The 27,284-nt window shown below is 54.6% G+C and overlaps 2 protein-coding genes across 6 annotated transcripts; one reads left to right on the top strand and one right to left on the bottom strand.

Annotated features, from left to right (window-relative positions):
* The first annotated feature begins 1,672 nt into the window (after positions 1 to 1,672).
* Positions 1,673 to 9,814, top strand: LSMEM2 (leucine rich single-pass membrane protein 2). The gene is made up of 5 exons (XM_032799328.2): positions 1,673 to 1,861; positions 5,832 to 5,972; positions 6,722 to 6,928; positions 7,859 to 8,571; positions 8,869 to 9,814. The coding sequence occupies exons 1-4, from the start codon at positions 1,810 to 1,812 to the stop codon at positions 7,984 to 7,986; spliced, it is 528 nt and encodes a 175-aa protein (XP_032655219.1). The 5' UTR covers positions 1,673 to 1,809; the 3' UTR covers positions 7,987 to 8,571; positions 8,869 to 9,814.
* Positions 9,815 to 9,891: 77 nt separating this feature from the next.
* IFRD2 (interferon related developmental regulator 2) lies at positions 9,892 to 27,284 on the bottom strand. Of its 5 annotated transcripts, XM_032799326.2 has the most exons (12): positions 20,977 to 21,225; positions 20,506 to 20,622; positions 20,004 to 20,088; positions 19,140 to 19,264; positions 18,362 to 18,519; positions 16,709 to 16,759; positions 15,409 to 15,587; positions 14,864 to 14,969; positions 14,206 to 14,343; positions 13,356 to 13,484; positions 13,032 to 13,127; positions 9,892 to 12,213 (listed from the first exon to the last, which is right to left on the bottom strand). In XM_032799326.2, exons 1-12 carry the CDS (start codon positions 21,071 to 21,073, stop codon positions 12,133 to 12,135), a joined length of 1,362 nt encoding a protein of 453 aa, XP_032655217.1. In that variant the 5' UTR covers positions 21,074 to 21,225; the 3' UTR covers positions 9,892 to 12,132. The 5 variants fall into 5 exon arrangements, with proteins under 5 accessions (XP_032655217.1, XP_032655216.1, XP_032655214.1 ...); XM_032799325.2 differs by lacking the exons at positions 14,864 to 14,969; positions 20,977 to 21,225 and adding an exon at positions 27,178 to 27,284; XM_032799323.2 differs by lacking the exon at positions 14,864 to 14,969 and having other exon boundaries at positions 20,977 to 21,226.

Here is a 27,284-nt window from a genome sequence, read left to right as displayed (position 1 = left end):
TACTGTATAATGACGTTTAGCTCAGCCGTCTGCAGCATTTTCCAATGAGGCAGCCCTGCAAGCCCTATTTCATGTACCCAGCCACATGCTCGGCTTGTCTCCTCTATGAAGGCTGAAAGGCATCACTTGGGGCCCTTAGCTAAGGCGGGACAAGCCTTTGTTTTTGTTCATAAGCAGGACACCCCCCCTGCTTGCACACCTGAGCAGGCAAAGAGAGGGAAGCATCTCCTGCCCCCTGGCTGAACAGAGTCGGTCCCTGGCCTGTCACCGCCTGGCGACCTGCTTTTAACTTTAAGGTCAGAATTTCCAGCCTAGATCCATCATGCCTTAAATATCACCTGCAAGTTCACAGTGGCTAAGAGGACCAGTGTGTTACTGTTGGCAGAGCCCTCACATACCACCCTGTAAACCCCTAGGCAGCCCCTCTATGCCCTCTGCCAGTTGGGGGTCACAGGTTCTTATGTAGTGTCCAGGATGGACCAACAGCTCCTCAGTGATTGGAGTTCTCAGCAGAGGTTAGTTGGAGCAAGTCGCAGTCCAGGATAGATGCGGTGAACTCTGGTTTTCTGATTCAGAGAAACCTGCCACCTTCCCCGCACTCTGGGTGTAAGTCACTCCTGGAGAGGGGCCCTGCCAGGCTTGTGCCTCACTGAAACTCCCTGGTAGGGCTTACGGGGTACCTTGGCTTTGTGCTGGCCCTCTGTCTGGGGTGCCAGTCATCTCCTTTGCATAGCACCAAGCATGTACCAGCCTGCAGCTTTTTTATACGTCAAACTCCCACTGATATCTGCGTGGGAGGCTGAATGTGCAAGGACCATGGGATCTGCCTGGGAAATTGAGGGTGCAGGTCTCCAAGCTTTCCCCAGGATACCCCAGGGATTTTTGTAATCTGATTTCATTCCCATTCCTTGATGGGATTGTCATGTTCCCCTGCAGCTGATGTGATGTGTCTGGAACCAGCAAAAGCTCCCATTCCAGGGCAGATGATGCAGTAACAGGGTTTCACGTGAAAGGCAGTGTGCTCTAATGGGACTCACCAGCCACTGCACCCAGCCCTAGTGAGGGTCAGTCCCTACAAAGTAATTAGACAAGGCAGAATTATTCTTCCTCCCACAAGGAGAGACTAAGTGACTGGGAATCCCCCCATGTCCCTCAAGTGCCAGTTCACTGCCTTAACCACCAGGTTTGCCTTCAGTGCTGTTGCAGACTCTCTGGCAGGTCACCTGCTCTGTTGTGACTCAATTTCCCCATCTGGCTCATCAGCCTGGAAGGGCCCTCCTGGGTTGTCAAGTCCAGTCCCAAGTTGCACAGGCCACCCCGCCATAGCAGCACCTCCAGTTCCAGCCTCAGACTAGTTAGGGGGTGTGGTCCCTGCTCCTATCGGGTATTGGGGGTGTTTCAGAAGCCTCGAGCCCTTCTCATTCCTAGCCATGAAGCGGATACGGGTCTCATGGGGTTAACTATTTCCCAGCCAGCCAGAACTCTGAAGGGGGTTCGGAGACAAGCCATGGACTGGGGCCCCTTTCCCCTCTCCTGACCCTCTCCAGCTACCCAGGCTGGCTGCCTCCCCTTCCCTTGGCAGCCCCCAGCTGTGGTGTCATCCCAGGCATTCCCCTAATATAGCCCATCACAACCCCGCCCCAGTTCATTCCCCCTCTATTTATAGCTACTCAGTGGGCTCCTCTCAGGCCTATTTTAAACCCGAGCAGCTGGTGCTGTAGACACCAGCGCCGGCTTCTTGGGCAGCTCCCAAGGGACCCGAGGCCCTCTTCCGGCGGCTCCCACAGCACGACCACTGGCAGAGGCACAATGGCTGCAGCGGTTGCTGGCCCCACAGCGATGCCCAGGGAGGCTGGAGAAGGTATGGGGGAAGGGCACTCATCAGGGGCAGTGTGCCCTCCAGCGTGTGGGAAGGGGGTGGGATGGAGGGCATGGGAGCCATTCCCCTGCTCCTGTGCCATCCTCGAGCTGCCTCCCTCAGTGTTCATCCTGCCGGGCACAGCTATAGGATTACCAGGGGAGAGTCAGGCCACCCTGTCCCAGCCCTGGGAGAGCAGAGACCCCAGGCAAGATCAGACCTCAGGAGAGGCCGGGCTTAAAGGTGGAGCCTCCAACTCAGGCCCAAGATGGGACAGGCAGCTGCAGGTGGGTCCAAGGCCAGGCTGACCCCAGCGAGGCTGCTGGTAGCACAGGCCAGCGTGCAGGGATAACTGCACTGTCGCTCCTGCCAGCCTAGCAGGGTGTTAACACCCCACTAACTCCCCTGGTTCCCCCCACCCCGTCCTATGGGGCTGGCTCAGTGCCTGCTCGGCACTTCGCTAACCCCAGGCTGGGCACTGACAGTTGGGCACAAGACCAGGGTGCCATCAGCTCACGCTTAGGGCAGCAGAGCGCGTGCAGCGGGGAGCAGCTGGCGGAACTGGGAGTTCCTTGAACATGAGCACCAGCTTAACCTGCTTGCAGGGGACCTTCATGAGTTGCAGCACCTCTGTTTTAAAGTACCAGCCCCACAACCCTCACTTAGCTTGGCTGACACATGATGGGCTTGAACCACAGCTCTCCAACACTAAAGACCCAAGCTTGACCTTAGGATGCCCTGTAGTCAAATCCTAGGCTCTGCTGCAGGGCTGTCCTTAGGCATAGGCAACATAGGCAGCTACGTAGGGCACCTGAAAATTTGGGGCACCACTGGGTCTTAGTGTCCACCCTCTTCTTTTCCTATCCCTGTTCTGACCCTTCCTGCAGGCTCCCACAGATGGCTGCTCTAGCCTGGTGAGTCTTCCTTGGGAGGGAATCTAGTAGTTAAAAGTGAAAAAACCTCCAGCCTGCCAGACCTATTAGCACAACATTGAAACTGTTAAAGAGACATTCAAGGGGTAATAAAGCCATTTAACAGGCATTTGCCAACCCCAAGGTATATACTGACAGGTTTCAGAGTGGTAGTCCTGTTAGTCTGTATCAGCAAAAACAAGGAAAAGTCCTTGTGGCACCTCAGAGACTAACAAATTATTTGGGCATAAGCTTTTGTGGGCTAGAACCCATTTCATCAGCTGTCCACGAAAGCTTATGCCCAAATAAATTTTTATACTGTCAGTTTCTGACTTTACTGACAAAAACAGTTGTGCATTAATGTAATATTTACACAGAACATGTCAGTCTACAGGACCTTAGTTTAAAATTTGCTTTAAAAATATTTCATTAGTGAGCTGGTGAAGATTATAAAATCACATTTCTAAAAAATGCTTGCATAGAGTTTTAGATGCACAATCATCTTTAGCCTTAAATGCGTGGATCTTCAGACATACAGTTTTTTAAATAAATCCTTCAAAAGACCTCCCTTATCTAAAATACACATTTTAATTACTATAGTTAAAAAAAAAAGTGCTTCCAAGTCTTCCTGTCCTTTCTGTCCATCCCTTCACCACCTCTCCCCCCACTCCCCACTGAAGAGAGCCCTTAAAGGGACAACAGTCCTTCCCTTCCAGATAGCTGGACAAAGAGTTTCCCTTTCTTTACTTCTGACTATCCGATGAACTAGTTTTAAAAGAACCCTCCAGCAAAATCAGTACCTTAGTAAGACATAAAATCCTTGTTATACCTAAAATCTTTGGAAACATATTTTTTTAAAGTTGGTGAAATTTCATAACCATGTCTCTTGTTATGGAGATCACACAAAGTAAATTACTGTTCCCTTTTTCTAAAAGCAATGAACATTGTTATGAACACACTAAACCTCTCTGATTAATTTAAAATAATGTCTTTGTTTCAGTGAGTTAAATATGTAGTAATCTGGAATGCTGGCTTAAGGTTTGAGTACATTTAAAATATAAATTCAGCTTAGAAATACTGATTAAGAAAATGTAAAACAGAGAAGAGCTGCATCATGTATTTCATTATATGTAATGTTGTATTCAGCAGGACAGCTGACTCACCCTTACTACGAAGTTTTTTGCAAATAAATCTCTGACAAACTTCAGGGCATATCAAAAAACCTGTGACTGACATTTTTTATTCCCAAGTTTTAGTGCTTTTAATTAGGGACTGTCTTCATGTCCCTTCTGCATGAGGAAGAGGGTATGGGAGTCTCTGCAGGGAACTCTGACTCTCCGCCACCATGAGGCAGGCCGAGCATCTCATTATCCTTTGCTGTCTCATCCCTCCTCCCCCTCCCCCACCAGGCTGTGAGCTTGGGCTGCCATCCGGCATAGGGGCACCAGTTTAATAATACTGCCTAGGGCCCCATAAATCCTAAGGACGGCCCTGCTCTGCTGATAGGACAAGAGGAGGACACATACCACATAGGGCAGTGGGTTAGATGTGCTGTGTTAAGGGTGATGATCCTTAAAGCTCCAGCTCTTGGAGTCATGGGAACACATGAAAATGTGAGCACCTTTTTTAAAATGTACATTTCTAGCCATTATAGTTGCAAAGACACGCTTGAAAATGTGACCCGGAGGTATCCAAAAGGCTCCAAAGTGAGACGACAGAGGAAAAGACCCCAAAATAACTTTAAAAAAAAAAAATCTCATGCCTTTTAAGCCATTCTCATGATTTTGCTAGAGCCCGCCATGGTTGGTGGGGGCTGGCCATATGGCTGAGCCCCACACTGGGGCTGGGTTGGTTAAACCCCTTGAAACAAACACACCTTAATGCCGGGCTTGGCTCTAGCTGGCTGGGGCCTGTTGAAGCAGAAAACGAAACCCTACAGGAGGGGGAGCCTGTGGCACGTAAGCTGGAGCAACCGTTGGCTTTGTGGTGTGGGCAGTAGAACAACGCAAGGGTCTCATCAGTAGCTAGTACAGATGCCTGGCTGGTGAGGCTTGCGCACATACTCAGAGTCCATCCAATCCCAAGATCTGGGATTGGGACGGACTGTCCCCCTGGATCAGCTTGGCAGTGTTAAGGTGACAGGGCTAATTGACGCTAGTGTTTGCTGCCGGCAGATACACTTCACATGGGCCAGATTACTCCTCCCTCTCATGCAGCTCCTGGAGGCTGGCCCCTGAAAATTTGTGGAGGCTGAGGAAAAGGGTTTGAGATGGGCATGGGGAGGACTCAATGAGGCTCTCTGAGTGGGTGGGGTGGGGCAATGAACTACTTCCTCTCAGCAATGATTTGTCCCATTCTGCAGAAGGTTTTGCTTGTCAAATGGCAAGTGGCAGTTAGGCCGATGTCCAGACCAATTGGATTTTGCATGGCCACAGCTAAGGACAGACGCCGTTTTAGGAGAGCAGGACATTAGCGTGATGAAGCCTGGTGGCATTAACAAGTCAGCTGTGTATTTATGGCTGCGCGGTAGCATGACATCACTGTGCGATGCCCATCTAGGGCATGGCTCACAGCAGCCGCTGAGTCCTGCCATGGGCTGGCCGGGAATCACACATTCGCTGCATCCCGTGAGATAAATCCAGCTAAGTGCACGGGGGTGTTACAAGCTACAGCAATGCCTGCTTGACACAACTTGGACGTGACTCTGGGTCAGGGGACTGGAAACCTGCACCAAGCAGAGGGACTGTGTGCTCCAGTCCATCTGTAGCTCACCCGGAGGCTGTACACAAAAGGGGTTCTGCATGGGCAGAAGCTGCCAGATGAGACTTAGCAGGAAAGCGCTGTGAGGCCAGGCTAACAGGTACCCCCCCCCCGCATGGGTTCTGGAGAGATGTGGTTTGGGCCCCATAACTTGGCCATTTAACCTGGACAGGACACACTGCAGGCACCTCCACTGCTAGCTATATTCCACTTAAACTAACCAGAAGCAGAGTGAAACTGACCAGGCTGAGGGCCAGGGGCCAAGCCAGCAGACCTCACAGCTCCTCCTCCTCCTCCGGCAGATGCCATGGTGAAGGCAGACACCTCTCCTCTCGGGGAGCCCATCGACCTCAATGGCAATGACCTGGCAGAGATCAACCTGCACTCGGTGGACTCCATCAGCGACCTGTATTGGGTGTCTGGGGGCCACAAGGCTGCGGAGGGTAAGGCTCATTCCCCCAAGGGGCTGCCTGTGCAATGCTGTAGGCCAGCTGGGCTGGGGCAGTGGGGATTGAACCTCTGATGCCTGGATCTCTCTAGCCTGAACTAAAGGGTCCGGGTTGGCTAGCCAGGGCCATAGGAGGCTCATCAGCCTTTGTATGGCCCAGCCATCACTAGAGGGCAGCAGCAGAGCACTACACAGACCACAGCATCCCAGTCACTTTAGGAGCATGGTGATGGCTGAGGTGGGGAAGAGGCCCGGGCTCAAACAAAGACGCTCTCAGTGCTGGGGGGCAGGGGAGAGATCGGCTCTGGGGCTCTAGTGGTTGTTGGGCATGGGGTCAGCCTGGGTGATTAATGCCAAGTCCTCCCCAGAGATAGGGCAAGTATGGGATAGTTCTGAGGTGGTGAAGGAAGGGAGCAGTCATGGGGTGGGGGTTTGCTCAGATCAGGCTGGTTCCTCCCTCAGGACACCTGCCCCCGGACTGATTCTGTTGCCAGCCTGGGATTGCTCAGGCAGGGGGTGGGCAGTGCTACACCCTGATGGGCACTGGCATGGAAGGGGCACTGGGACAGCCTGCACTGGCATGGCCCTGCGGTAGCTCCATTGCATGGCATGGGCCTGGCACAGCAGCAGGGAAGCTCATCACCCACCCTCATGCAGATGCTTCTCAGTGGGGCTGCTGGGCAGAAATGGGGCAGTGGGACCATTGGGGCTGGTGTCTCACTCTTTTCTAACCTTTCCCGCCAGGGAATGGCCTGTTTCAGTCCGCCACCCCACAGACCCCTCAGGCCCACTCCACCAAGCGCCGTGTGGCTGGGCCAGCCCTCCTGCCGACATTGCGAGCCGTCCACACCACCCCCACCTGCCCCTGCTGCCGCACAGCCCTCTTTGCCCTGCTCGGCGCCTTGGTGCTGGCCAGCCTCGCCCTCGCCATGCTGGCCGTGTACCTGAGTGGTATGTGGGACCATTTCTCTCAGCACTCGCCATGCTGGCCCCGCCCCACTGGGCTGGGGGCACCTGGTGGGCAAACGGTACCCGGGCAGGGTGGGGCAGGGCGACCCATGTAGAATCAGAGCACTTGCTGCTCCTGGAGTGAAGGAGGCAGCACGGGTGGCAAGGTGCCATGGGGGAGCCATGCCAGGAACTACTTTAGTAGCAGACCAACAGGGGCAGAGTTCACAGGCTAGCCTGGGGTGTTATTGGGACCCCCACATCCCATCCCATGGGAGCAGCTCGGCCTCCGCCCTGTCCCATTCTCTGCACCGCCCATCCCCTGCTGCCCCTTCCACCACCCTGAGCTATGGAGATCACCATGGATAGGCTCCGAGCCTGTGCCCACGCTAGGACAGCAGCGTGGGTGTATGTGTTGGGGGAGCTGGGTTCGAGCCCTGCCAGTGGCACCCTCGCCCTGTGGCAAGACAGGCTCCATTCCCACTCACAGCCCTCAGCAGGTACTGGCTCAGAGGGAGCTGCGGGCACCTTGGAGCAGAATCACACGCATGGGTTGCTGCTAACAGACATGGGCTGAGGGGGCCAGCCTGGTGGGCAGCAGCGGGTATGCGCTCGTGGGTGGGAGCCTCCTGCGTTCAAGGGCAGACTCCCTGAGAATCACCGTTCTCTAGCTGAGCTCCCAGGCTGCCCACAAGGGGGCGCTGCGGCATGACAGAGGGTGGGTCTTGGCCTCAGTGGGAGGTCGGGGCTGAAGCAGCAGTGGGTGCTGATGGGTGGGCCTGCCCCCTAGTGGCATGGTTTGGCTAGAGCCGGTCCCTCTACTGCAGGTTATGAGTTCTAAGCCTGTGGTGACCATGGCCCTAGGCAAGAAGGACCAGGATGGGGTTGGGGGGCCAGGAGCACCACCCAGAGGGTTTCCTCTCTCCCCTGCAGTCCTGCAGAGTGAGTCACTGCGAGTCCTGTCCCAGTGGCTGGAGGCCCAGGAGGAGTCCGTGCGGCAGATGAAGGCCACAAGCCTGCAGCTGTGGAAGCGGTTGAATGTCAGCGAGGCCAGGGACTAAACATGAGCCACGCAGCCTTGCCTGCTGCTCCCTCTGATGGGGGAGGTCAGAAGCCAGGCACTATCTCCTGCACCCCAGGGCAAGGAGACAGCCCCCCCTCTCTGCGGGGAACATGGACTGACCAGGGGCCAGGCCGAGCAGTCCTGGCCTCAGGGGGCCATTGCTGGAATGCTGGGGTCTAGTGCAGCAGCAGGCAGCCTGCAAAGGACTAACGGGGGAGGGGTAATGAGAATCACCATCATTACTTCCCCCCCACCACCACAGACCCTATTTATTATCCTCTCCAGTCACACCTTATTTATAACCCCTCCCCCTCTAACAGCAGCTTCTCCCCCCAGCACTATTTATCCTTTCTAAATACAGATTTTGTATGTGACAATAAAGCTGTGCTAGCACTCACCCCCATCAACCCCCTCACTCCAACAGACTCATGGGAGCTGGCTACTAGCTGCTTCGAGCAGGCCAGGAAGCTGCTGTGATTGGAGTTCAGGGCATAGCCCCCACCTGGGCTGGTTCTGCCCCCAAGGGAGAGGCCATGCTCAGAGCCCTCCAGGTGTGGGCACCTGCCAAACAGCCTGAGGCCAGGTCTACACTACAAGATTAAATCAATTTTAGATACGCAATTTCAGCTACGAGAATAGCGTAGCTGAAATCGAATATCTAAAATCGATTTACTCACCCATCTTCACTGCGCGGGATCGATCCGCGCGGCTCGCTGTGTCGAATCCGGAAGTCCGGTCGTTTAGCTGGAGTTCCGGAATCGATCTAAGCACGCTCTGGGATCGAGATATCACGTCCAGACCAGACGCGATATTTTGATCCCCGAGCAATCGATTTTAACGCACCGATCCGGCGCGTAGTCTAGACGTGGCCTGAGTCTAGGCACACCCTGAAGCTGCTTTGCTGGGGAGGGCTGAAACAGGAAGCCTGCTACAGGGGTCCCAGCTCAGTGGTGGCTGGGGGAGCCTAGGGCTCAGGCCAGATGGGAGAGGCAGTTAGATCAGAAATGGCAGCCACTGGAGCCTGACCTTCCATGGCTGCAGAAAGCAAGAGCTCCTGAGGCTTGTTTGGGCCTTCAGGCCTTTTCTGTAGAGAATCAGCCCCAATTCTCTTCCCATGTTACCTGGGTGACAGGATGAGAACCACAGTATCCCCCCCCATTGCCCAGCACCTCCTCCACAGAGTAGGGCCAGGAGCAGAGCCCCAGGTGCGCGGTGCAGAGCTGGGCAGCAGCTCCAACCCCACACAGTGACCAGGCAGCTCAGACCCTGCTGTGCAAGCCAGGCAGGCAGCTAGGACCCCATCACCCAGGCCACATGAAGCCCGTGTTGAGAACCACTGCCTTAGCCCCTGGAAGTATTTACTAGCAGGCATGGTCCATTCTCCATCCCTTGTAATGTTCAGATCAAGCCAGAGTGTTTTCCTAGCAGCTCTGCTCTGGGGATTAGTGGGGCAGGGCTGGGGGCCTGTGTTACACAGATGGTCAGACTGGATGGAGACAGAGCAGTAGAGAGCTCCACGCTGGCTCCCCGCAGTGGCAAGGGGCAGCTGCCACAGCACAGGTGCAAGAGGCAGGGGAGCTGGAATGCTGCCTCTTGCTCCCTTTACAGGGCAGGGCAGGACAGACCCTGCATGCATGTCAGGGGCTGGGAGAGGGCAAGGGTCCCAGCCTGCACTGCCAGACACAGACAGGAGGAGAGAATAACTGGCTCCTGCATGGGGAAAGTAGCCCTGGTGCAGGCAAAGCATAAGCTCAGGAGCTGCAGAGATGGCCCTGCAGCACACCGCTCCCCTGAACAGCCCGTCCCAACCCAGTAAGCCCGCCCACGTCCAAAGCTCTGATCACCTCTCCCCAGCAGGGGGTGCTGCCCTACACTTACCACCTCTGAAATCAGACTAGGCAACCCAGCCATTCGCCTTTTAATGATCTCTGCTCATCACCCTGTTATAAAACCACTCCAGCAATCCATTCCAGGGAAGCCCTGTAGAATGGGGCGAGGGAAGATGTCTCTCAGAACAGCAGCACCAGGAGGCCCTGGGCTCCCCTCAGCAAAGTCCTTGTCCTTCCATGATACAGAGCATGAGCTGGGCCATGCTGCTGCCCTGTCCCATCTCACTCTTCCCCTGCTGTCTTTCTTCTTTCCCCCAGCACAGGTGCTTTGTGTGCCCCCCAGCTATGGCAGAGCCCAGCCCAGCAGAGCAACAGCGAGAAGCTGATGTGACCTTGCTAGCCAGACAGCACCTGGGCCAGTTGCGGCCATTGTGCTATCAGAGGGAGACCATAGGGAAGGCCTCAACTTAGGCGGGGAGCCACCTTCAATGCACTCCAGCTGAGATGCTTCCTGGCAGGGGTGGCTGGCCCCATTCCCCTAGCTCTGGGCAGAGGCTAGTGGGAGGGGGCCCAACACCTGACAGGCAGGCAACGGAGCTCAGAAGAAAGTGAAATTGCAGCTCCCAGAGAGGCACGTCTTCATGAGGGAGGGCAGAGGGATGGTGTTTCCTGGCCTTCCCCCCCACAAGCACTTGCTAAGCAAGGCAAGAGGGGGCACTACAGAAACAGGGGACCCTCCCCTCCCAGCACAGGCTGTAGGGTCCCACCAGGGCTGGCTCCAAAAAAGGCCAGAGTGCCACCCCAAGCACATGCTTGGGATGCTGGTGCCTAGAGCCGGCCCTGAGTCCCACTAAGCCTGCCTGTGTTTTGGGGTAGGGGGTCAGGGGGCAGGGAGAGGAAGAATCACTTCTAAGGGGGATTTTTAAAGAGACAATGCCTGGTTAAAGCGAGCATGTTCCCAGCCCCGCAATGCCTCACTGAGCCTTTACAAAGCTTGCCCTTGCCCCCACCGTGGCCCTTTGCACCCTCAGCTTGGCAAGTTTCACTTTTCCCACCTGCTCAGTTTCTCTCAGCTCGGGGGTGGGGGGGCAGATAGGGCCGGGGCTAGTCCAGGCCGTGCACTCCATTGGTTATTAGACTGAGTCAGACCTGGCTAACATGGGGTGAGATCTGTCCAGCAGGGACAGAGTTGGGGGAATATGTGCTGGTAGCCTGCTCCCGTGCTCAATTCTAGGCCGCCGCCTTCATCACCCACAACCCCCTTCCTCATCTCCTAGCAGCCAGGGGCCCAGGGCCCGGAGCAGGCTGCCGCTCGCTCCAAGATCTCCAGCTTCTCCCCAGGGTGGAGGGATCTTATCTCCCACTCACCGTACACTAGGGACTGCATCAATCCCTCTCAGCAAGTGATCCCCACTGCACGCTCTGCCCTCCCCTGCAGCTCGCTATGGGAGAGGAGCCTCAAGACCCTCAAAACAAGAGCACCCGAGGGGAGCAGCAGCTCCTCATCAGTGGCCCTACCCCCATAGGGCTCTGTTAGTTCCACTCTGACAGTGGTTGGGGATTTCTCTCAAACCAGTGGCTGCTGATGGCCCACGGCCCCTTGGGCACATTCTGAGCCATGCTCATGGCTAGTGGAAGGGCAGGGGAAGAGCTGATTGACCTGTGCACATGGGAAGGGCCTAATGCAAAGCATGTCTGTATTGGGGACAGCAGGGCACAAACATGGGTGCTATGTGGGGGTAACTGAGGAACAGGGAGAGTGGAAGGGGAATAGCCCCTTCAGTAATGCCACAAGCTCAACATTTCACCAGCCACTTCAATTGCCAATTTCTACTTCACCCAGCCAAGCCAAACAGCTCCCACAGCAGGGGAGAGAACACGACTCTCAGCCAAAAATCCTTTCCCCTTCTCCACTGCCGCCAGCCTGCCCCACAGACTGTGCACTGATTCACAGCATTTCCATGGGACAGCACCTGGATGGCCCAATGTGCTTGCAGGAGTGGGAGGTGGCTGGAGGAGGCTAAAATCACCAGCTAAAACGGGGGGCTTCCCCCACACCCAAAACTCACTTACTTTTTTGGTTTAAAAAAATAAAACCGCCCCATAGCCCTCTTGCTGGGATCCACCAGCCATGCTATTTAAATACAAGTCTGTACATGTCTAAAAGCCCCCTTGGCTGGGGGTGAGGGGCACAGCAGGAGCCAATGAGCTGGGAGGGCCGAGAGCCCCACCCCCCCAGCTCCTCCCCTGTGTCACAGTGGTCGGGGTCTGCAGTCCATTGGCTGTCCAGGAGGCGGCGGAGGGAGCGGCCTCCATCACAGGACATCGGCTCGCTTATCGCGCACACGGCTCCTGGCTTTCGTCCGGGCTTTGAAGGCAGCCGAGTTGTACAGGTGCTGGGGGTGAGAGGAGAGGGAACAGTCAGCTGGAGGGGGAGGTACCAGACTACTGGGTTATGCCATTAGGGCCCATCCTGGCTGGCCCCAGAGCACAAGGCAGGGCTGCTTGTGGCCGACTCTGCTGGTACCTTCTGCATCCCCAGCCATGGGGCTCCCAGCCCTTCCCTGGGGAGATTACTCAGCCAACACTGGCAGCTTCTTCCTGATATGCCACCTATTAACCCTCTACAGCCCTGCATGGAGCACTCCAGCAGATCCTCCCGCTTCTAGCCAGCACAGTCAGAGGGGGGCCATCCCCTCACCAGAGAAGGAAGTAGCTGCTTGGGCCAAGTGAGGTTCTGTCTCACTCACTGGGAGAGCCCAGTGACTTGGCCATGCAGCCTGGAGGTGTCTAGGCCCAGTCCCATGTTAACGGAACTCCTGGCACTGGACCCACCATCCCAACAGGCCCCGGGAACCTGGCCCCAAGAGGGAAGGGAGCTCCTGGTTCTGGATCCCCAAGGCTCATGGGGAAAGTTCCACCTGGAATGGGGAGCTGTTCCCTCTGCTCTTCCCAACCTGGCCACAGGAGCCAGAGATGGGCTTTAGTAGGGTTGGCAGAGTCCTCCCAGCCATCACAGCTCTGCCTACCTGCAGCCTTCTCCAACCCTTCCCTGGTGCCTTCCCGCTAGGCTCAGTGACCCCTCTCAAGGAGGGCTGGGAAACCAGTGCTCTGCCCTGCCCAGCACCCCCTGGGACACAGGCAGCCCCCGCAGGGGCGCTGGAGCGAGGCAGAAAGGGACCACAGGCCTGGCTCGAGGCCCCGACTAACATACCTTCTCGAAGCGGGAGATCTTACTGGCTTTGATAGCTGCAGCGTCCAGCACCAGAGGAGGCCCCAGGTCAAAGATCTCACGCAGCAGCTCGTTGTTCTAAGGGCGACATGAGACGAGACCTGTTGATGCGCCCTCTGGCCTTCACAGGGAGGGGGCAGCAGCTTCCCTGCCACACCCAGCCCCAGTGATGAGCTCCCCCGCAACACAGTCACCTGGAGCAAGCCAAGCACCTGTTCAGCAGACACTCCCCCTGATCTGGGAGGGTCTCCAATCCCACTTCCCCGTAAGCCAGACCTTCTCAGCACCTCATCCCCAGTCCAGTACCTGCAGGTGATGCCTGACCCCGGAGCCCAGCACTTCTTTGAAGGCGTTGTACATTCTTCTCCTGACCCAGCTGTCCACGTACATGCATTCCAGGCCAAACTTGATGGTCTCCTCATGGCACTCACCATTCTGGGGGCAGGGAGGTGGCATTAGTGCCTTGCCAGGCAGCCTAGGAGAGGACCAGTCCCTCCCACTCCCAATCCCACATGCAGCCAAGGAGCATGGGAAAGAGCTGCCCCCAGCAGGGGATGCCACTGGACAAAGCACAGCCCATGAGCCCAGCAGATCCCAGCAGGCACAGCTTAATGGCTCACCCACAGTGCACTGGCATAAGCCAGCTAGTAGTTCTCCTCAGATGTTCAGGCCTCTGAGCCATGGCGAAGATGCTCACCTGGGGCCAGCTGAGGTGCCAACATAGCCGTCAGCCACTTACTATTTCATAATCCCTGCAGACTGGCTGGCGGCCGCCACCTGAGCCCCTTGGCATTCTGACATATGCTCAGCCCTGCAACTCGAGTGGGTTACACACTGGGCACTGCTGGACTGAGACACTCAAAGTTCTTAGTGACTGAGCCCTTTGCCAGGGTACACCTCCAACCCCACTGGGGCAGGGTCACCTCATGGTGTCACAACCCCACCCTCAGAGAGATCCCAGAGAGGTGCCAGCCGGGACCTGCAGTCAGGACCGGGGCAGTAAGAGGCTGAAGGGGCCTAGAGCTTTGTATCCCAACAGAGAACCCTGCCAAGCAGCCCGCTAGCAGGACCCAGGCTGGCCTCTGCCCTGGGCATGCCCGGTTCTAGCACACACATCAGTGAAGCTTCTTGGGGGCTGGCAGGGATCAGTGGGCACCTCGATGAAGTGCAGCACATCGCGGAAGATGGAGCGCTGTTTGCGTCTGTCCGTCTTGGCCCGATACTTGTTGCTGTCGGTGGCCAGGGCTTTGAGCTTGGTGCACAGCAGGTCTGTGTCCTCGTAGAAGAACTGCTCCTATATGGGAGGGAGCGAGGTTGGAGGAGATGAGCAGCCTGTTGGAATTCACCCCACAGCTCAAAGCCTGGCTGAGAACAGGATTAGCCGTGGCTGGAGTGCTAGGAGGGGGTTAACCTGGAGCCCAGCTGCTGGGATTTCCCTGGATAGGGGCAGCTGGGCTGGGAAGGCTCTCAAGTGGGGGAGCAGGTCCTACTGCTAGTCTTCCCAATGGACACCACCCACTGAACACATAACCAGCCCATGCCCCTGGGCATCCCCTGCCAGCGACATGGATCGTGGCAGCAGGGGACAGACAGGGACCCTGCCAGGAGCACAGGGAAAGCAAACAGCACGAGGCGAGAGCAAGCCAGCCCCCTTACAGCAGGAGCCCTGGGCAGGCTTCCCCAGCCAGCCAGCCTCCTCTGCTCCTCGCTATTGCAGCACTGAGCTGGCCACCAGGGCTGAGGGTTAGCCTTTCAACACGAGCCTCACTGAGCACTGAGCCTGCCTGAGCCCTAGCAGCGCCCCCAAGACGTACCTCCAGCTCGTGGGCCAGCTCAAAGAGCAGTGCAATGGTCTCGCCCGCCACAATCCGCAGGTTGACGTTGTCGCTGGACAGCAGCAGCGGCAGCTTCAGCAGGTGACTGCAGCAGGAGAGCCGGGGAATCAAGGCACAGCCAGCGCCAGATACACTGCACTCGCCTGGGCATCTCAGAGGACAATGGGCTGCCAGGGGAGACCCTCTTAGGCCTTGCTCAGGCAGGAGGGAGTGGAGAAAGACCAAGGAAACCAGCCTGCCACACTTCCTATGGAGAGCGACTAGCACACTCCTGTGCTACTCGCCAGCCACAATGGAGACTGAACTGGCCAGTGCTGGAGTCTGGGCTAGCTCCCCATATACAATGGATGGGACACTTCTCCACTCAGTCAAGCTGTTCCTCAGCTAGCCCCCCAAGTCCAACCCCCTGCCACCCAGCCAGTACAACAGGACATGCATTGCCTTGTGAACCCTTGGCATGAAAGGGTCAAATGGCAGCTCACCCCGGCCCACATCTAGCTCCTTAGCATTGCCAGGTCACTCACTTGTCCAGAATCTTCTTGATCTGGGAGCTGGGGCAGATGGTAAGGAGCAGGGACCAGGACTGGAGGGCATTGCAGTGCAAAGTCTGGAGCAGGGGGCTGTGGGTGAGGACAGAGCTGCCCTCATCTGGGCAGGAAGCACCAAAGATGCCCTCCAGGCTGGTGAGACAGGAAACCAGATCCTAGGGCAGGAGAGAGAGTTACCAGGGAGTTACACGGACAGGTGAATCGAAGGGCAGAAATGAGCCCCAGCAGCCTCTGATGAGAGCATCTCAGCTGGGTCAACACATTCGGGGTCTGTCCATAAGAACGGCCCTACTGGGTCAGACCAAAGGTCTATCTAGCCCAGTATCCTGTCTGGGGACAGGGGCCAGTGCTAGATACCCCAGAGGGAATGAACAGAACAGGTAATCATCAAATGATCCATTCCCTATTGCTCATTTCCAGTTTCTGACAAGCAGAGGCTAGGGACACCATCCCTACCCATCCTGGTTAATAGCCATTGATGGACCTATCCTCCAGGAATTTATCTAGTTCTTTTTTGAACCCTGTTATGGTCTTGGCCTTCACCACATCCGCTAGCAAGGACTTCCACAGGTGGACTGTGTGTTGACTGCCCAGCCCAGAAGCAGCCTGTTATCCAGAGAAGCTCCAGGTTCTGTGCCAGAGGAACTCCTTGGACAGGCCTAACCCAGTCATAAGCTGCTGGGGGTGGAGGTGTCTCTTGGTGCCTCCACATTGTCCTGGTCACAGATGAAGAACCAGCCCCAGAGACTGGCTGCCTGTGGATAACTGGCAGCAGCTGGAGGTGCAAGGACACGAAGATGAGGGCTGAAGACTCCTGCATCCTATGCGACATGACAGCTAGTTACCTGGGTCCCTCCCGAGGGTGGGTCTGATCATGGGGGACAGGACGCTGCTCTCCTCTGAACAGCTGCTTTAGTAACAGCATGAGGATCACAGCCCTTCCCCTACCAGAGGGGAGACATCCCATCACCCAACTAGGCAGAGCCAGCTGACTGGTGAACTGGACATTTCCAGGGCAGGGACAGCAGCCAGGCAGAACCCCCAGGCTGGTACAACAACACTGCAGACAAGAAGGTCTAAGACCACCTTCCCTGAAGCAGCCACGTGATGAGCGGTAGCAACTGCTGCACCCCTCGAGATGGTGGCAGTGATGGGTTGGTGCATCTGGCTCTGGGGTGTGGAAGGCAGGAGACACCCAACCCTGGTGGGGCTGAGCAGACTTCCCTGGCTTCTCCATTTAAAGCACCCATTGGGTGCTAGCCCACGGCATAGTTACCTCCACATCCGCAGCAGCGATGTAGCAGCACATACCCAGGGCCGTGGCACACTAGATAGGAAGAGGAGCGGGTTATGGAAAGTCATGCAGGGTCAATTCCTGCCCCTAGGTCCCAGTGCCAAACTCCTTCCAAGCCACCCTCCGGTAAAACCCTCTGGTGCCACGAGCTAACACAGGCACCTTTGCTCTAGGGCTATGCTAGGCACCTCCCCTCCTGTGGGAAATGGCCAGGAAGCCCTCTGTTCACACCAGGCCTTGCGCTGGCTGATCTGGCCCCGCTCCTGGCCTCCATGGCTCTTGGTGTGCCCCACACTGGCAGAATGCAGGGGGCACAGAGCAGAAGCAGACTGTGTTCGGGTGATTTGCTGCTGGTGGCCAGCCTAGGAGCTCTCTCTCCGCCACACAGGCACAAGGCAGGGCAAGCTGCCCTCACGCTGCCTGCTAGTGTTACGTCACCGGTGCCCTGCAGGGACCTGTCTATGGGCAAGACACTGGTCCAGCCTCCCAGGCCCAGTCGATCGCTGGCCAGGGAGCATGCCAGGGAGGAGGCCAAGCGGAGGCAGTTGGGTTGCGTGATCCCATAGGGGCCAAGAAACTGGGCTGACAACGAACCACTTGTAATCAGTAAGGCCGAGGCTGTTCTCCTTGTGGGAGCACACCACACAAGCAGCACTGCTCAAGGTGGGGGTGTCACCTCTGGGGGTTGGGGAGAGGCTAGGAGTGTCACAGCCCAGCTAGGGAGCCCTGGATCTGCAGCCCAAGCTGGAGACACTTTGTTTAGTGCTGGCAGCTTCCGGTTCATACCCTGGTGCTGGCTAAGAGGGTGGTTGTTACTTCAGCACGTTCCAAAGCCGCACCCCGTGGCACGTGAAGCTAAGGATTCAACGTGGTCAGGAGCCTGGGCACCCTGTGACCAGGGCAAGCTGCAGTCTGATTCCTAGCAGAGCATGGATTGGGGTGTCGCCCTGAGGGACAGCACACAAGGCAGCTCAGGAGGGAGGTCTCCTGTCTCTGCATCCCTGGGGCTGGCCCGCCTGCTTTGATTCCTCTAGCCCGTGTCCCTGGATCCAGGTACGTTGGATGGAGGGGGAAGGTCAGGCCTCCACATCTCATTTCTGGAGTGTTCCCTCCCGCTCCCGAATGGTTTCATCCCCTGGATCACGGAGCCAGCCTTGTAGACGAGACCACCAACAGAGCAGAGATGGGAAGAGAATGGGGATTCAGGGGAGAGAGGACTCTGTCCCAGCCCATCCTCTGACATAGTATTGAGTCTGTTCCGTTCTCCCGGTGGCCAGGTCTGCAGGCTCAGTGTGAGCGAGTCCAAAAGCAGGCTTGCCCAGCCAGGACCAGCATTCAGCCTGTCTCAGAGCCACATCTCCCCATCACACCCGCAGCTGCATTCCTCCCTGTAGCAGCTGGAACTGGTAGAAAGCAAATGCTGCATTCCACAGCCACTGGTCAGTTTCACACATTCCGTGATAACCCAGTCACAGTCCTGCCACAAGCCTAGAGTTAACCCAAGACAGACACAGGTGCCAGGGAGACTCAGCTCCACACAGCACACGGATCTCTTTAAAGCACATCAGCACTGCTCTCTGCTCTGCGCCCCTGGAACCCAGCTGGGCTCCCGTGTCCCGGAAACTTGCAACTTACACTCTGGCGAGCGATGGGGCTGGCCGAGGAGTCAGTCAGGATGCTGATGAGGAGGGGCTTCAGGCTGCGGAACACTTCCTCCCCCTCGGGGCCCGAGCCCATCTGAAGGCACAGTAGTGTGAGAACGCTAGCAGCTAGAGACTGTTCCTCCCCTTTACCTGCGGGGCAGGAGAAGAGAACCTCCGTCAGCCTCAAGATCTTCTCCCTTCTTCCACCTGGGAGGCCGCCTCAAGTGCCAGAGCAGCCCAGGGCACATGCATGCAACCAAGGAACATGCAGTGAGGTGCACCGACACCCTCAGCTGCTGGATGGAGGTGAATGTCCAATGCAGGCAAAGCAGAACTTTGCTCAGCACTTCGGGCTGGTCTCCTGAGACTGAAGGGGACTCTCAGCCAAGCTGATTTCTTTGATAGATTTGAGTTTTTCAACTCACCCAGAGCAGAGTGAAGAAACCAGTGCTCCTGCTGTAGGAGGGAGCTAGTTCCTGCATTCGGGGCTGGCCCAGGCAGGCAAGGGAAAAGTAGGCAAAGGTTTTGTTTCAAGGCACTGCATGTTCTGCTGGTTGTCCCTCTTGGGTCTCTCTGCTCCTGCTACTTACCCCACCCCCCTGCAGCTGATGCTCTGTGGGTGCTCCTCCTATGATCTGCTGAGGTGAGGAGAAGATCTAGGCTGCAGATAAAGACTGGTTTCACACCAAGGGGCCAGATCTGCAGGAAAGATGGTGGCCCCACTGCTACGGAGGGCCTTCCCAGGGCTGGAAGGGCAGGGGTAGCCTTACCTTTCTTCAGGCACTTCTCCAAGGAGTCTGTGAGTGTGAGCCTGCGTTCCAACAAGAAGTCAAAGAGCGTCTTGCAGGAGAAAGCCAGCCGCAGGCTCTCCAGGGCTACCTGCCGGGTCCTGGTGCTGGAAAAGATACACTGTGCTAGACATTGAGGGTAAGGTGGGGACTTGAAAAGGCTGGCAAGGGCCACCCCATCACCTAGATCAGCTTCCTTGTAGACAGGAAGCCTTGGCGAGGGGAGGGAAGACATTCTGGGGCCAATCCCAAAGGGCTGAAAAACCTCCCAAGCCAGGGAAGCCTTGAGAAAAGGGTGAGTCACCATTCCAATGGGTTCTTCTGAACACGGGGTGTAGAGCACACCCCTTCCAAGGCCAGCTTACCCCTCTTGAGGGAGGTGCCCAGCCCAGCAGGGCTGCGGAGTAAAGGGGGTGCCTGCTATGATTACATTCTTCTAAGGGTTGCTCCACAGCAGCCCAGGGGAGTCCTGTCCAGTCTGGCCTCACTGCAGCTAGAGGAGGAACAGAAGTACTTTCTCCAGGGCTGTACAAGACAAGATCCCAGGGGAGCTGCCTGTGCACCCTATCTGCCATGGCTCCCATCAGGGATGAAATCCAGACAAGCTCTCAAGGCTCCTCCCTGTCTGGCTGAGCCCACTAGCATGCTGCACCTACTAGGAGCAAAGGGTCGCACAGAGCTCCTGACACCTACTGACACTCATTGCAAGGATTCTGGAGAGAAGGGCGAGAGAGGAGGTGAGAGCTCCCAGTACAGCTGAAGCATGCTGATCATCTGTGCTTTCCCCAAGGAAGGGCAAGGGCTGAGGAACAGGAGGAAGCCTTGGTCTGGGCCATCCCATCTCACCTCTTGTCCGTCACATTGTCAATGCACTCCTTCAGTTTGTCTTCCACCTCCTCCTGCTGGGCCTGCTCGTCCACAGCATCACTCCCTGCAAGCAACAGCCAGAGTCAAACACTGAGCAGCCAGATGGACACGTTCTTCCCACCTCGGGCCCCAGTGCCAACCCCCATATCCGGTCCCAGGAAGAAGAGTAGCAGCTGTGCCACCTGGCACCCATATGCTTCATACACCTAATCAGAATAATTGACACTGCGGGACTGACCTGGAGGCAGCTCCATGGTCAGCTAGAGTGACTGGGCCTGGGACAAGCCCTCGTGTTCCATCAGTTAGAGTCCTTTACACAACTGAGGCCTGGAATTTCCCGCCCCCGCAGCTTGGGGGAGATGCTGGGGAAAAGGGAGGTTTTGGTGAGACACAGAGCACTCTTATGTGCTTGGTTTCCTCATCTGGCCACAGGTTCTAGCCAGCTCTTCTCCGCCCATCACGCTCCCTGCTTCTCACTTACCGGTTCCCTCCTCAGCGACGCTGGTGCTCTCGCTAGCACTGCTGTAGTGACTCAGTACTTCACTGGCTGCCTCATCATCGCTGGCCTGGGACTCTGCCTTGGCGCTGCTCCGAGCTCCTGGGAAACCAGAAGGGGAGGGGGCCAAGGTTAGGTTGACAGGGGCAGCCAACAGAGAGAGCACAGCCCCATAATCCACTCCTCGAGAGCCTTGCTTGTCCCATTAATCACCTTCCTACCCCGCCCCAGCAACCATAAGAAATACGATCCTCCTCCTCTGGAATCTGCCATCACTGAGCTAGCTGGCCCAGCTTCCTGTAGCAGCCAGTAGCTTAAGGTGTGCAAAGGCAGACTGAACTTGCCCATGTAACATGCCAGGGAAGCTTGCAAAAGGAGATCGAGTCGAGTCAATTCCCCCTCCACTCCCCTAGATCCCCCATGTCCCTCATCCTCTGCCCATTAAGCCTCACTCACGAGTCATCCACCTCAGGCTGCCAACTCTGCCAGGCAGGGACCTAGCTGTATGCCTGCAAAGCGCCATGCTTCCCAACATGCTGTGCCGGCGCCACATGCCTCTAGCCGGCTGTACTGTGACTCGGGGTGCCAGCTAGATCCCCACCGGTGAGGAATCTGTCCCGAGGGCTGGGTTCAGCGACCCACACGTCTCGCTATTATTGCCACAAGCAGTGATGGGAACGGGAATATTAGCTTGCACCATATGTAGCCTGCAAATAAGGAAGCAGCAAGTGTCTATGCAGATAGCAAGGGAGGATATTGGCAAATCAGCAACTCCAATTTAGACATGCTCTGCTGATAAAAAAGTGAGACCTGGAGCCTCTGATAATCAGCACCATATGGAAAGGGGACAAGGCGCAGGAGACAAGAGAGAAGGGAGCCAAGACTGGCCACAAGACAGCTTATTATGTTGCTATTAAGAGTTCAGTCCATCCCAGTCCAATCCATCTTCCCCCTTTTTGGCTTTGATTGCAAGTTCTTTGGGGCAGGGTCCATTCATGGCTTGTGGGGCACCAAGCGCACTGACTACACGCTCAAGTTAGCCCATGAATAACAAGCAGCACCAGTTACTCTGCATGGCAAGCACAGGAACCAGGCAACAGGATCATGAATGGCCGAGCTGATCCAGAGCAGCCTCTGAGCACATGGACAGCGACTGGGGTGGGAGTGGGGGGATGCCAGTGGAGGAGGCAGCAGGAGTGCTGATAGAGCGAGTGCTGAAGGCCAGGATTAAGTGCCCACGCCTGACCTCCCTCTCTGCCTGCCAGGCAGAGTCGAGCCACTGAATTGGTGCTCCCCACACAGGATTGTGTGTCCTGGAGGGGTTGGCTGGGCAGCTTGGTTTGCAGCTGGCCCTGGGGCATTAGAGCTCCAGAGTGGTGCTCAATGGTCTGTGATGGGATGTTGGATGGGATGCGATCTGAGTTACTGCAGAGAATTCTTTTCTGTGTGCTGGCTGGTGAGTCTTGCCCACATGCTCAGGGTTTAGCTGATCGCCATATTTGGGGTCTGGAAGGAATTTTCCTCCAGGGCAGATTGGCAGAGGCCCTGGAGGTTTTTCTCCTTCCTCTGCAGCGTGGGGCATGGGTCACTTGCTGGTGGACTCTCTGCAGCTTGAGGTCTTCAAACCACAATTTGAAGACTTCAATAACTCGGACATAGGTTAGGGGTTGTTGTAGAAGTGGATGGGTAGGGTTCTGTGGCCTGCTTTGTGCAGGAGGTCAGACTAGATGATCATATTGGTCCCTTCTGACCTATGAGTCTATAAGTGGTGCATCTCAGTAACACACTGGGCAGCAACAGGAAGCCAGCAGCTGCTGTGGAGAGATAAGTGTCTTAATCATGTAAGTTCACCGAGCCAACTGTCCTCCTTCAACCCCACAGAGCAAACCAGTGGCAGTCCCCAAGGGATTGATGAAGAGTACGAGCCAGACTGGCCAAAGGCATGGGTCCTGCAGAAAGCTGGACATCACAGCACGGATGCTCTGGAGGCTAAACCAGCTAGACACATCACAGGTAGCCTTCAAGTGCATCTCTTCCTGAAACAGCTGCAATCCCTGGAAGTCCAACCCAGTGCAGACTGAACCCGCCTCAGTATTTCCCCAAGGGCAATCTGGAACCACCCACCTTCAGATTGCCCCATTGCCCCTCCGCACTTGAGGCCTGACTTGAGGGAAGGGGGGGACATTGTTCACAGCTGGGAACTTAATGCCACTTTGAGTGTTAAACCAGCCAGTACCAGCTCGGCCCACACCTGTCAGCTCTTTAAAGCCCAGCACTTAAGAAGCTGGAAGAAGGCCAGGCAGAGAACACTGTGTGGAGAGTTTGCCTGCACCCTCCCCCCCATACGCAGGTCAGTGGTAGTAGACGTGACTGCACTTTGGGGTCACTGGGGGAAGAAGTGCTATACATATATTAGAGGGTAGTCTGGAGGAACCCTGCTGGAGAACCGCATGGAGTGAACCTTTAACCCAAGCGGGCTCCCACAGTGGGAGTGTGGCGCATGCACAGATTGCACTGGTTACCTCCCCAGCAAGGCCAGAGGCACACAGGTCCTGGAAACTGTCTGACACAGCACAAGAAAGCTGAGCGGTAAACAGAGGCTGGCTCACCTTACATGATCCCACACAGAAGCCGACAAGCTTCGTGGGAAGAGAGCCAAAGCCTCTGCTGCTATAATCAGAACAAAACAGCACCACATTAAGTTACAGTGACACAACTAAGCAGGCAGTCACTGCCAAAAGAGGCGAGCGGTAGAGCAGAGGAGTTCTGGAGTTCGGGGGGGCCATGCCTGGATTGGGGTGCAGGAGAGAGAAGGGGAACAGGGACTGGGGCACAGGCTGAGACAGAAGGATGCTAAGGAAGGGGAACTGGGACAAACCTTGGGGTTTTATTTTTAACCTCTTGCTAAGGCACAAGGATTAAGACCAGAAGGCAGCTGGTATATCAAGTCTTACTCATCACAGCAAGCAGAGCACCAGTGACATGCTACTGAAAGGTTAATATTCTTCGGGCTCCATGCCTGCTGCAAGAACAGCATGGCACTGAGCGCCTGAGCGGATTGGCAGAGAGATGAAAACTAGTGCTGAGCACACAGCCTGCCCTCTCAGTGATCCCTCCCCCTGGAACTTGCCAGCAGGGTGCTGCACAATGCAGTGGCCAGGGGGAAACGCAGCAGGTTGGGATCCTTGGGAAGCAGAGTCAGCATGTTGCTCACAACAGGGCACGTAGGGGTCATGGGCCTTTCAAACCTGAATGAGACTCAGAACCTGTCCTGAGCCCCCTGGGCTAGTGAGAGATACATGGAGCAGGATGGGGCTCAGATCCGCTCCTGAGAACAGCCCACTCCATGCAACCTTCTGCACAGAGCTCTGCAGAGCACATGGGTGAACTTTTACATGCTCAGCTAGCTGCTATTGTGGTTAAGTGCCCGCAATTTGCCCCTCATGCTGACGCCAAGTATCAGTACAGGAAGCTCTGTCAGGCAAACAATAAAGACAGCTCTAATGATATACACGCGGCAAGGCTCATCCCCCTTCTCAGCATCAATCTCTCACACCTCCCAAGCAGGGGAGAAAGAGAGAAGTCCCCTTTGCATCCTCCTTTTTACCACAGCCAGGCGTGCATGGACCCCCCTTCTACTAACAGATTTGCATTCTGAGATCCTCAGAGGGAACTCTCTGTAAAATGGCTTCTAGCCAAATGGCCACTTGCCAAACCAAGATGGGGTTGACCGAGCAGAGTCCAGGAACTGTCCATTCCCAGCAGTACACGTAGAGGGCACCCTGCTGTGGATTTCAGCAAAAACAGCCCCCAGATCTTATCCTGCACCCTCATCTTTTACATTGCTCTCTGGCTATTAGATTTAGCCCTTTGGCTAATAAGTACCTAGAAAACTACTCCAGCCCTGGTTAATAGCCTATGTTTACATGTAGCAGACATTTAAAATCATGGTATATCCATGTTAGAGAGTACCACGTTCAAATCCAGCTTTGGTAGGGGAGTGTCTGACATCTCTGCTGAACACAGTTGCTTAAACTGGTTGTTTGGAGAGCACCATGTGTATCCAGGTTCTACTACAACCTAAAGAATAAGCTGTGCCATTGGCAGAGGCTTCCCATGGTTTGGGGTAGATCCACATCAGCCAGACCTTCCAGGTGATCCTACAATGCCCAGGACACCAAACAGGTGTTTGCCCAACATTGGATTCCAAACCAGTAAGCAAACAGCAGTCTGACACAACTGTGTCTGTGTGTATTTGGAGTACTGCAAACAGCTGCACAGGTGAACGTGCACTCATCCAACACACCTGCAGAAGAGACACACTGGGCATCCCTCTCTCACAGCTGTGAAGAATGGAAAGCTCCAGGCTGGGTCAGGGACACTGCAGTGCCCAAGCTGTAAAACTCATCCCACTTAGTGAAGTTGTTCCCTTTGGAATAACCTCACTGAAGAGTCCCCCATAACGCCAACTATGATGTGGTCCGCAAAGAACAGAAACATGGCTAGCAACACATTCCCCAGCAGTCACTGAACTGCAGACAGACAGTAAAGGCTTCCATGATTTGTCCACTCAAAGATCTGTCCCTATAAGCGAGAAGTTCTACTACTGTATTTTACAGATATTGAAAAAAAATACATCCAGGAGGTACATCCCTCCTCTTGATCTCACAGCATATCTAGTCTTCAGTGTATTCCAGATGCTAAGCTAACTGATGCAGAAACAGGCTACTTTTGCATGGCATACAGCATAGATCTCATTGCGTACACTTCAGTAGCAGCAAAGAACATGAAATGCAGATGAGATGGAGTACCTGATTTCAGAGGAGATGCACGCACAGAAATAGCAGAACAAGTGTGGCTTGCAAAACAGCTACAGCTTTGTATAACAACCGTGACAAACTCCCACCTGGAAGCTCTTCCTGTGTGCACCCAGGTATCAGAAAACTCTTAACAGACACATTGCTTCCTTTTAGTTCAGACATAGGCTGACAGAACGTACCCTACTTGTAGTATTCTTTCATGCAAGGATGCTGCTTAGGAACAAGATTAAGAGTGAACTGGAAAGTGAAAACAGAGCTAGATAAAACAGAAATGCGCTTTGGAAAGAGGGATTTCAGCACAGAAACAAGATTTGAAAAGATGCTGTCAACTTGAAAAAAAGTCACATTCCTCTCAACCTTTTTGTTAAACCTATTATACAGTTACTAACACAAAAGATGCAGAGAGAGGCTTTTTGCTTGTGTTACTACAATGCCTAATACAATGGAACTTGGTCCATTACCCAAATAACATGACTAAAAATGAAATATATGAGAGAATAAATTCTCTATTTACCCCAGTGTACTTTGCGCATTTGACAGCACTAGTGACTAGTCAGTTTCTGTTTCCCATATATAATTAGTTTCTCCCCTATGGAAAAGACCTTTGAACAGAAGCAGCAAGCAGAGCAAATGAACTCTTACATTTTTTAAAAGAGGAAATTAGACAAAAGCGTAGACATTACTATCTAAAGGAAACTATCAGAAACTGGGATTTTAAGTTAATCAGTTTCAAAAATACAAGGCAATCCTTTAAACGTTTTAGAACTTTGCTAAAGAATCTGGAACATCCTCCTGGTTTAAGACGCATGAAGCCAGAGCCATTTTAAGTCCCACACAACCACTGATATATTCTGGGCCTAGTCTACTGAATCCAGAACTTCCATGGGAGTCTAATTTTTTTCCCCCTCTTGTGATGAAATCCCCCCCCCTCCCCAAGCTTTGTTAGTGGGAGCTCATGGGACATATCTCCACTCACTTAATGTTCCCCCTTGTTGTTCACTTTTAAAACTAGGTTCAGTTCCCAAACTTTTTTTCTTCCTTTTTAAAAAACCATTTATTTGAGGGCCCCATTTTGGCAGAAAGTATTTACCTAATTTGGGAGAAGGAAGCAGATCACAGCTGTCCCCATCTTTAATATGAGGTGCTGTATGCCAACTACACTTCTTGGTGCTTTGATTACAGCGGAACATGCATGCTGGAATCTGTAGTCTTCACAGACCGAAAAGCAATACTGAAGATGATCTTAAGCTGCCCTGATTTAGCAGGCATACCCCACTGCCCCCAATTTAATCTTAAAAGTCCAAAAGCGTTATTTTGCTGTTGGATTTATATTTTTAGTACTAAGTCAAAGTTTGAGCACCCTGTAAATGTATCACACAATTAATCATTTTTAAACAGATGCCCTGACCAAGTACCACCACAAGGGGACAGTCAATGCACAAAACAGCAACAGAACTGCACACAGAACTAAATGTATTTGCACCTGCTGTTTCAATTACCAGGGCTCTAAATGAATAGGAAAGGCAAGATTTGTTCAGCTAAGGAGACTTCAGTCAACCATATCAAGAGGAAGGATGGATAGTGTCTAGCAGATAGGATGCTAGTATGAGATTTGGGAGATCTGGGTTCAAGTTTCTGTTCCTCCACAGATTCCCTGGGTCAGTCATTTAAGCCATGTCTACGCTACAGGAACTAGTAATGTCAATGCAGATTGCAGTGACAGGAGGGGGTTTTCCCTGTGGTATAGTAACTCCACCTCCCTGAGCGACGGATGCATTTTTCTGTCACCCTAGCCAAGTCTGCACTGCAGGGGGGAGGAGGGGTTAGGTTGGCATACCTGGATTTTTCACACCCCTGTGCACCATAACTACATTGACCTCAGTTTTAGGTGTAGACCAGACCACAGTCTCTGTACACTGAAGATAACAGCATATTATTGTCGAA

This window comes from Chelonoidis abingdonii, chromosome 16 (assembly GCF_003597395.2).
Source record: "Chelonoidis abingdonii isolate Lonesome George chromosome 16, CheloAbing_2.0, whole genome shotgun sequence".
Classification (NCBI taxonomy): Eukaryota; Metazoa; Chordata; order Testudines; family Testudinidae; genus Chelonoidis; species Chelonoidis abingdonii.
Note: the sequence above shows the minus strand (reverse complement) of the source record. Positions and strands in the feature narration are given on the sequence as shown.

Excerpts from the sequence above, each read along its gene's own strand:
- LSMEM2 (XM_032799328.2), top strand. The coding sequence starts at position 1,810 with ATGGCTGCAGCGGTTGCTGGCCCCACAGCGATGCCCAGGGAGGCTGGA. Across the intron at positions 1,862-5,831 it reads GCCCAGGGAGGCTGGAGAAG|ATGCCATGGTGAAGGCAGAC; the intron begins GTATGGGGGAAG and ends CTCCTCCGGCAG. Across the intron at positions 5,973-6,721 it reads GGGCCACAAGGCTGCGGAGG|GGAATGGCCTGTTTCAGTCC; the intron begins GTAAGGCTCATT and ends CTTTCCCGCCAG.
- IFRD2 (XM_032799323.2), bottom strand. The coding sequence starts at position 21,073 with ATGTGGCGCCGGCACAGCATGTTGGGAAGCATGGCGCTTTGCAGGCAT. Across the intron at positions 20,089-20,505 it reads CGTCGCTGAGGAGGGAACCG|GGAGTGATGCTGTGGACGAG; the intron begins GTAAGTGAGAAG and ends TGTTGCTTGCAG. Across the intron at positions 12,214-13,031 it reads AGATCTCCCGCTTCGAGAAG|CACCTGTACAACTCGGCTGC; the intron begins GTATGTTAGTCG and ends TCTCACCCCCAG.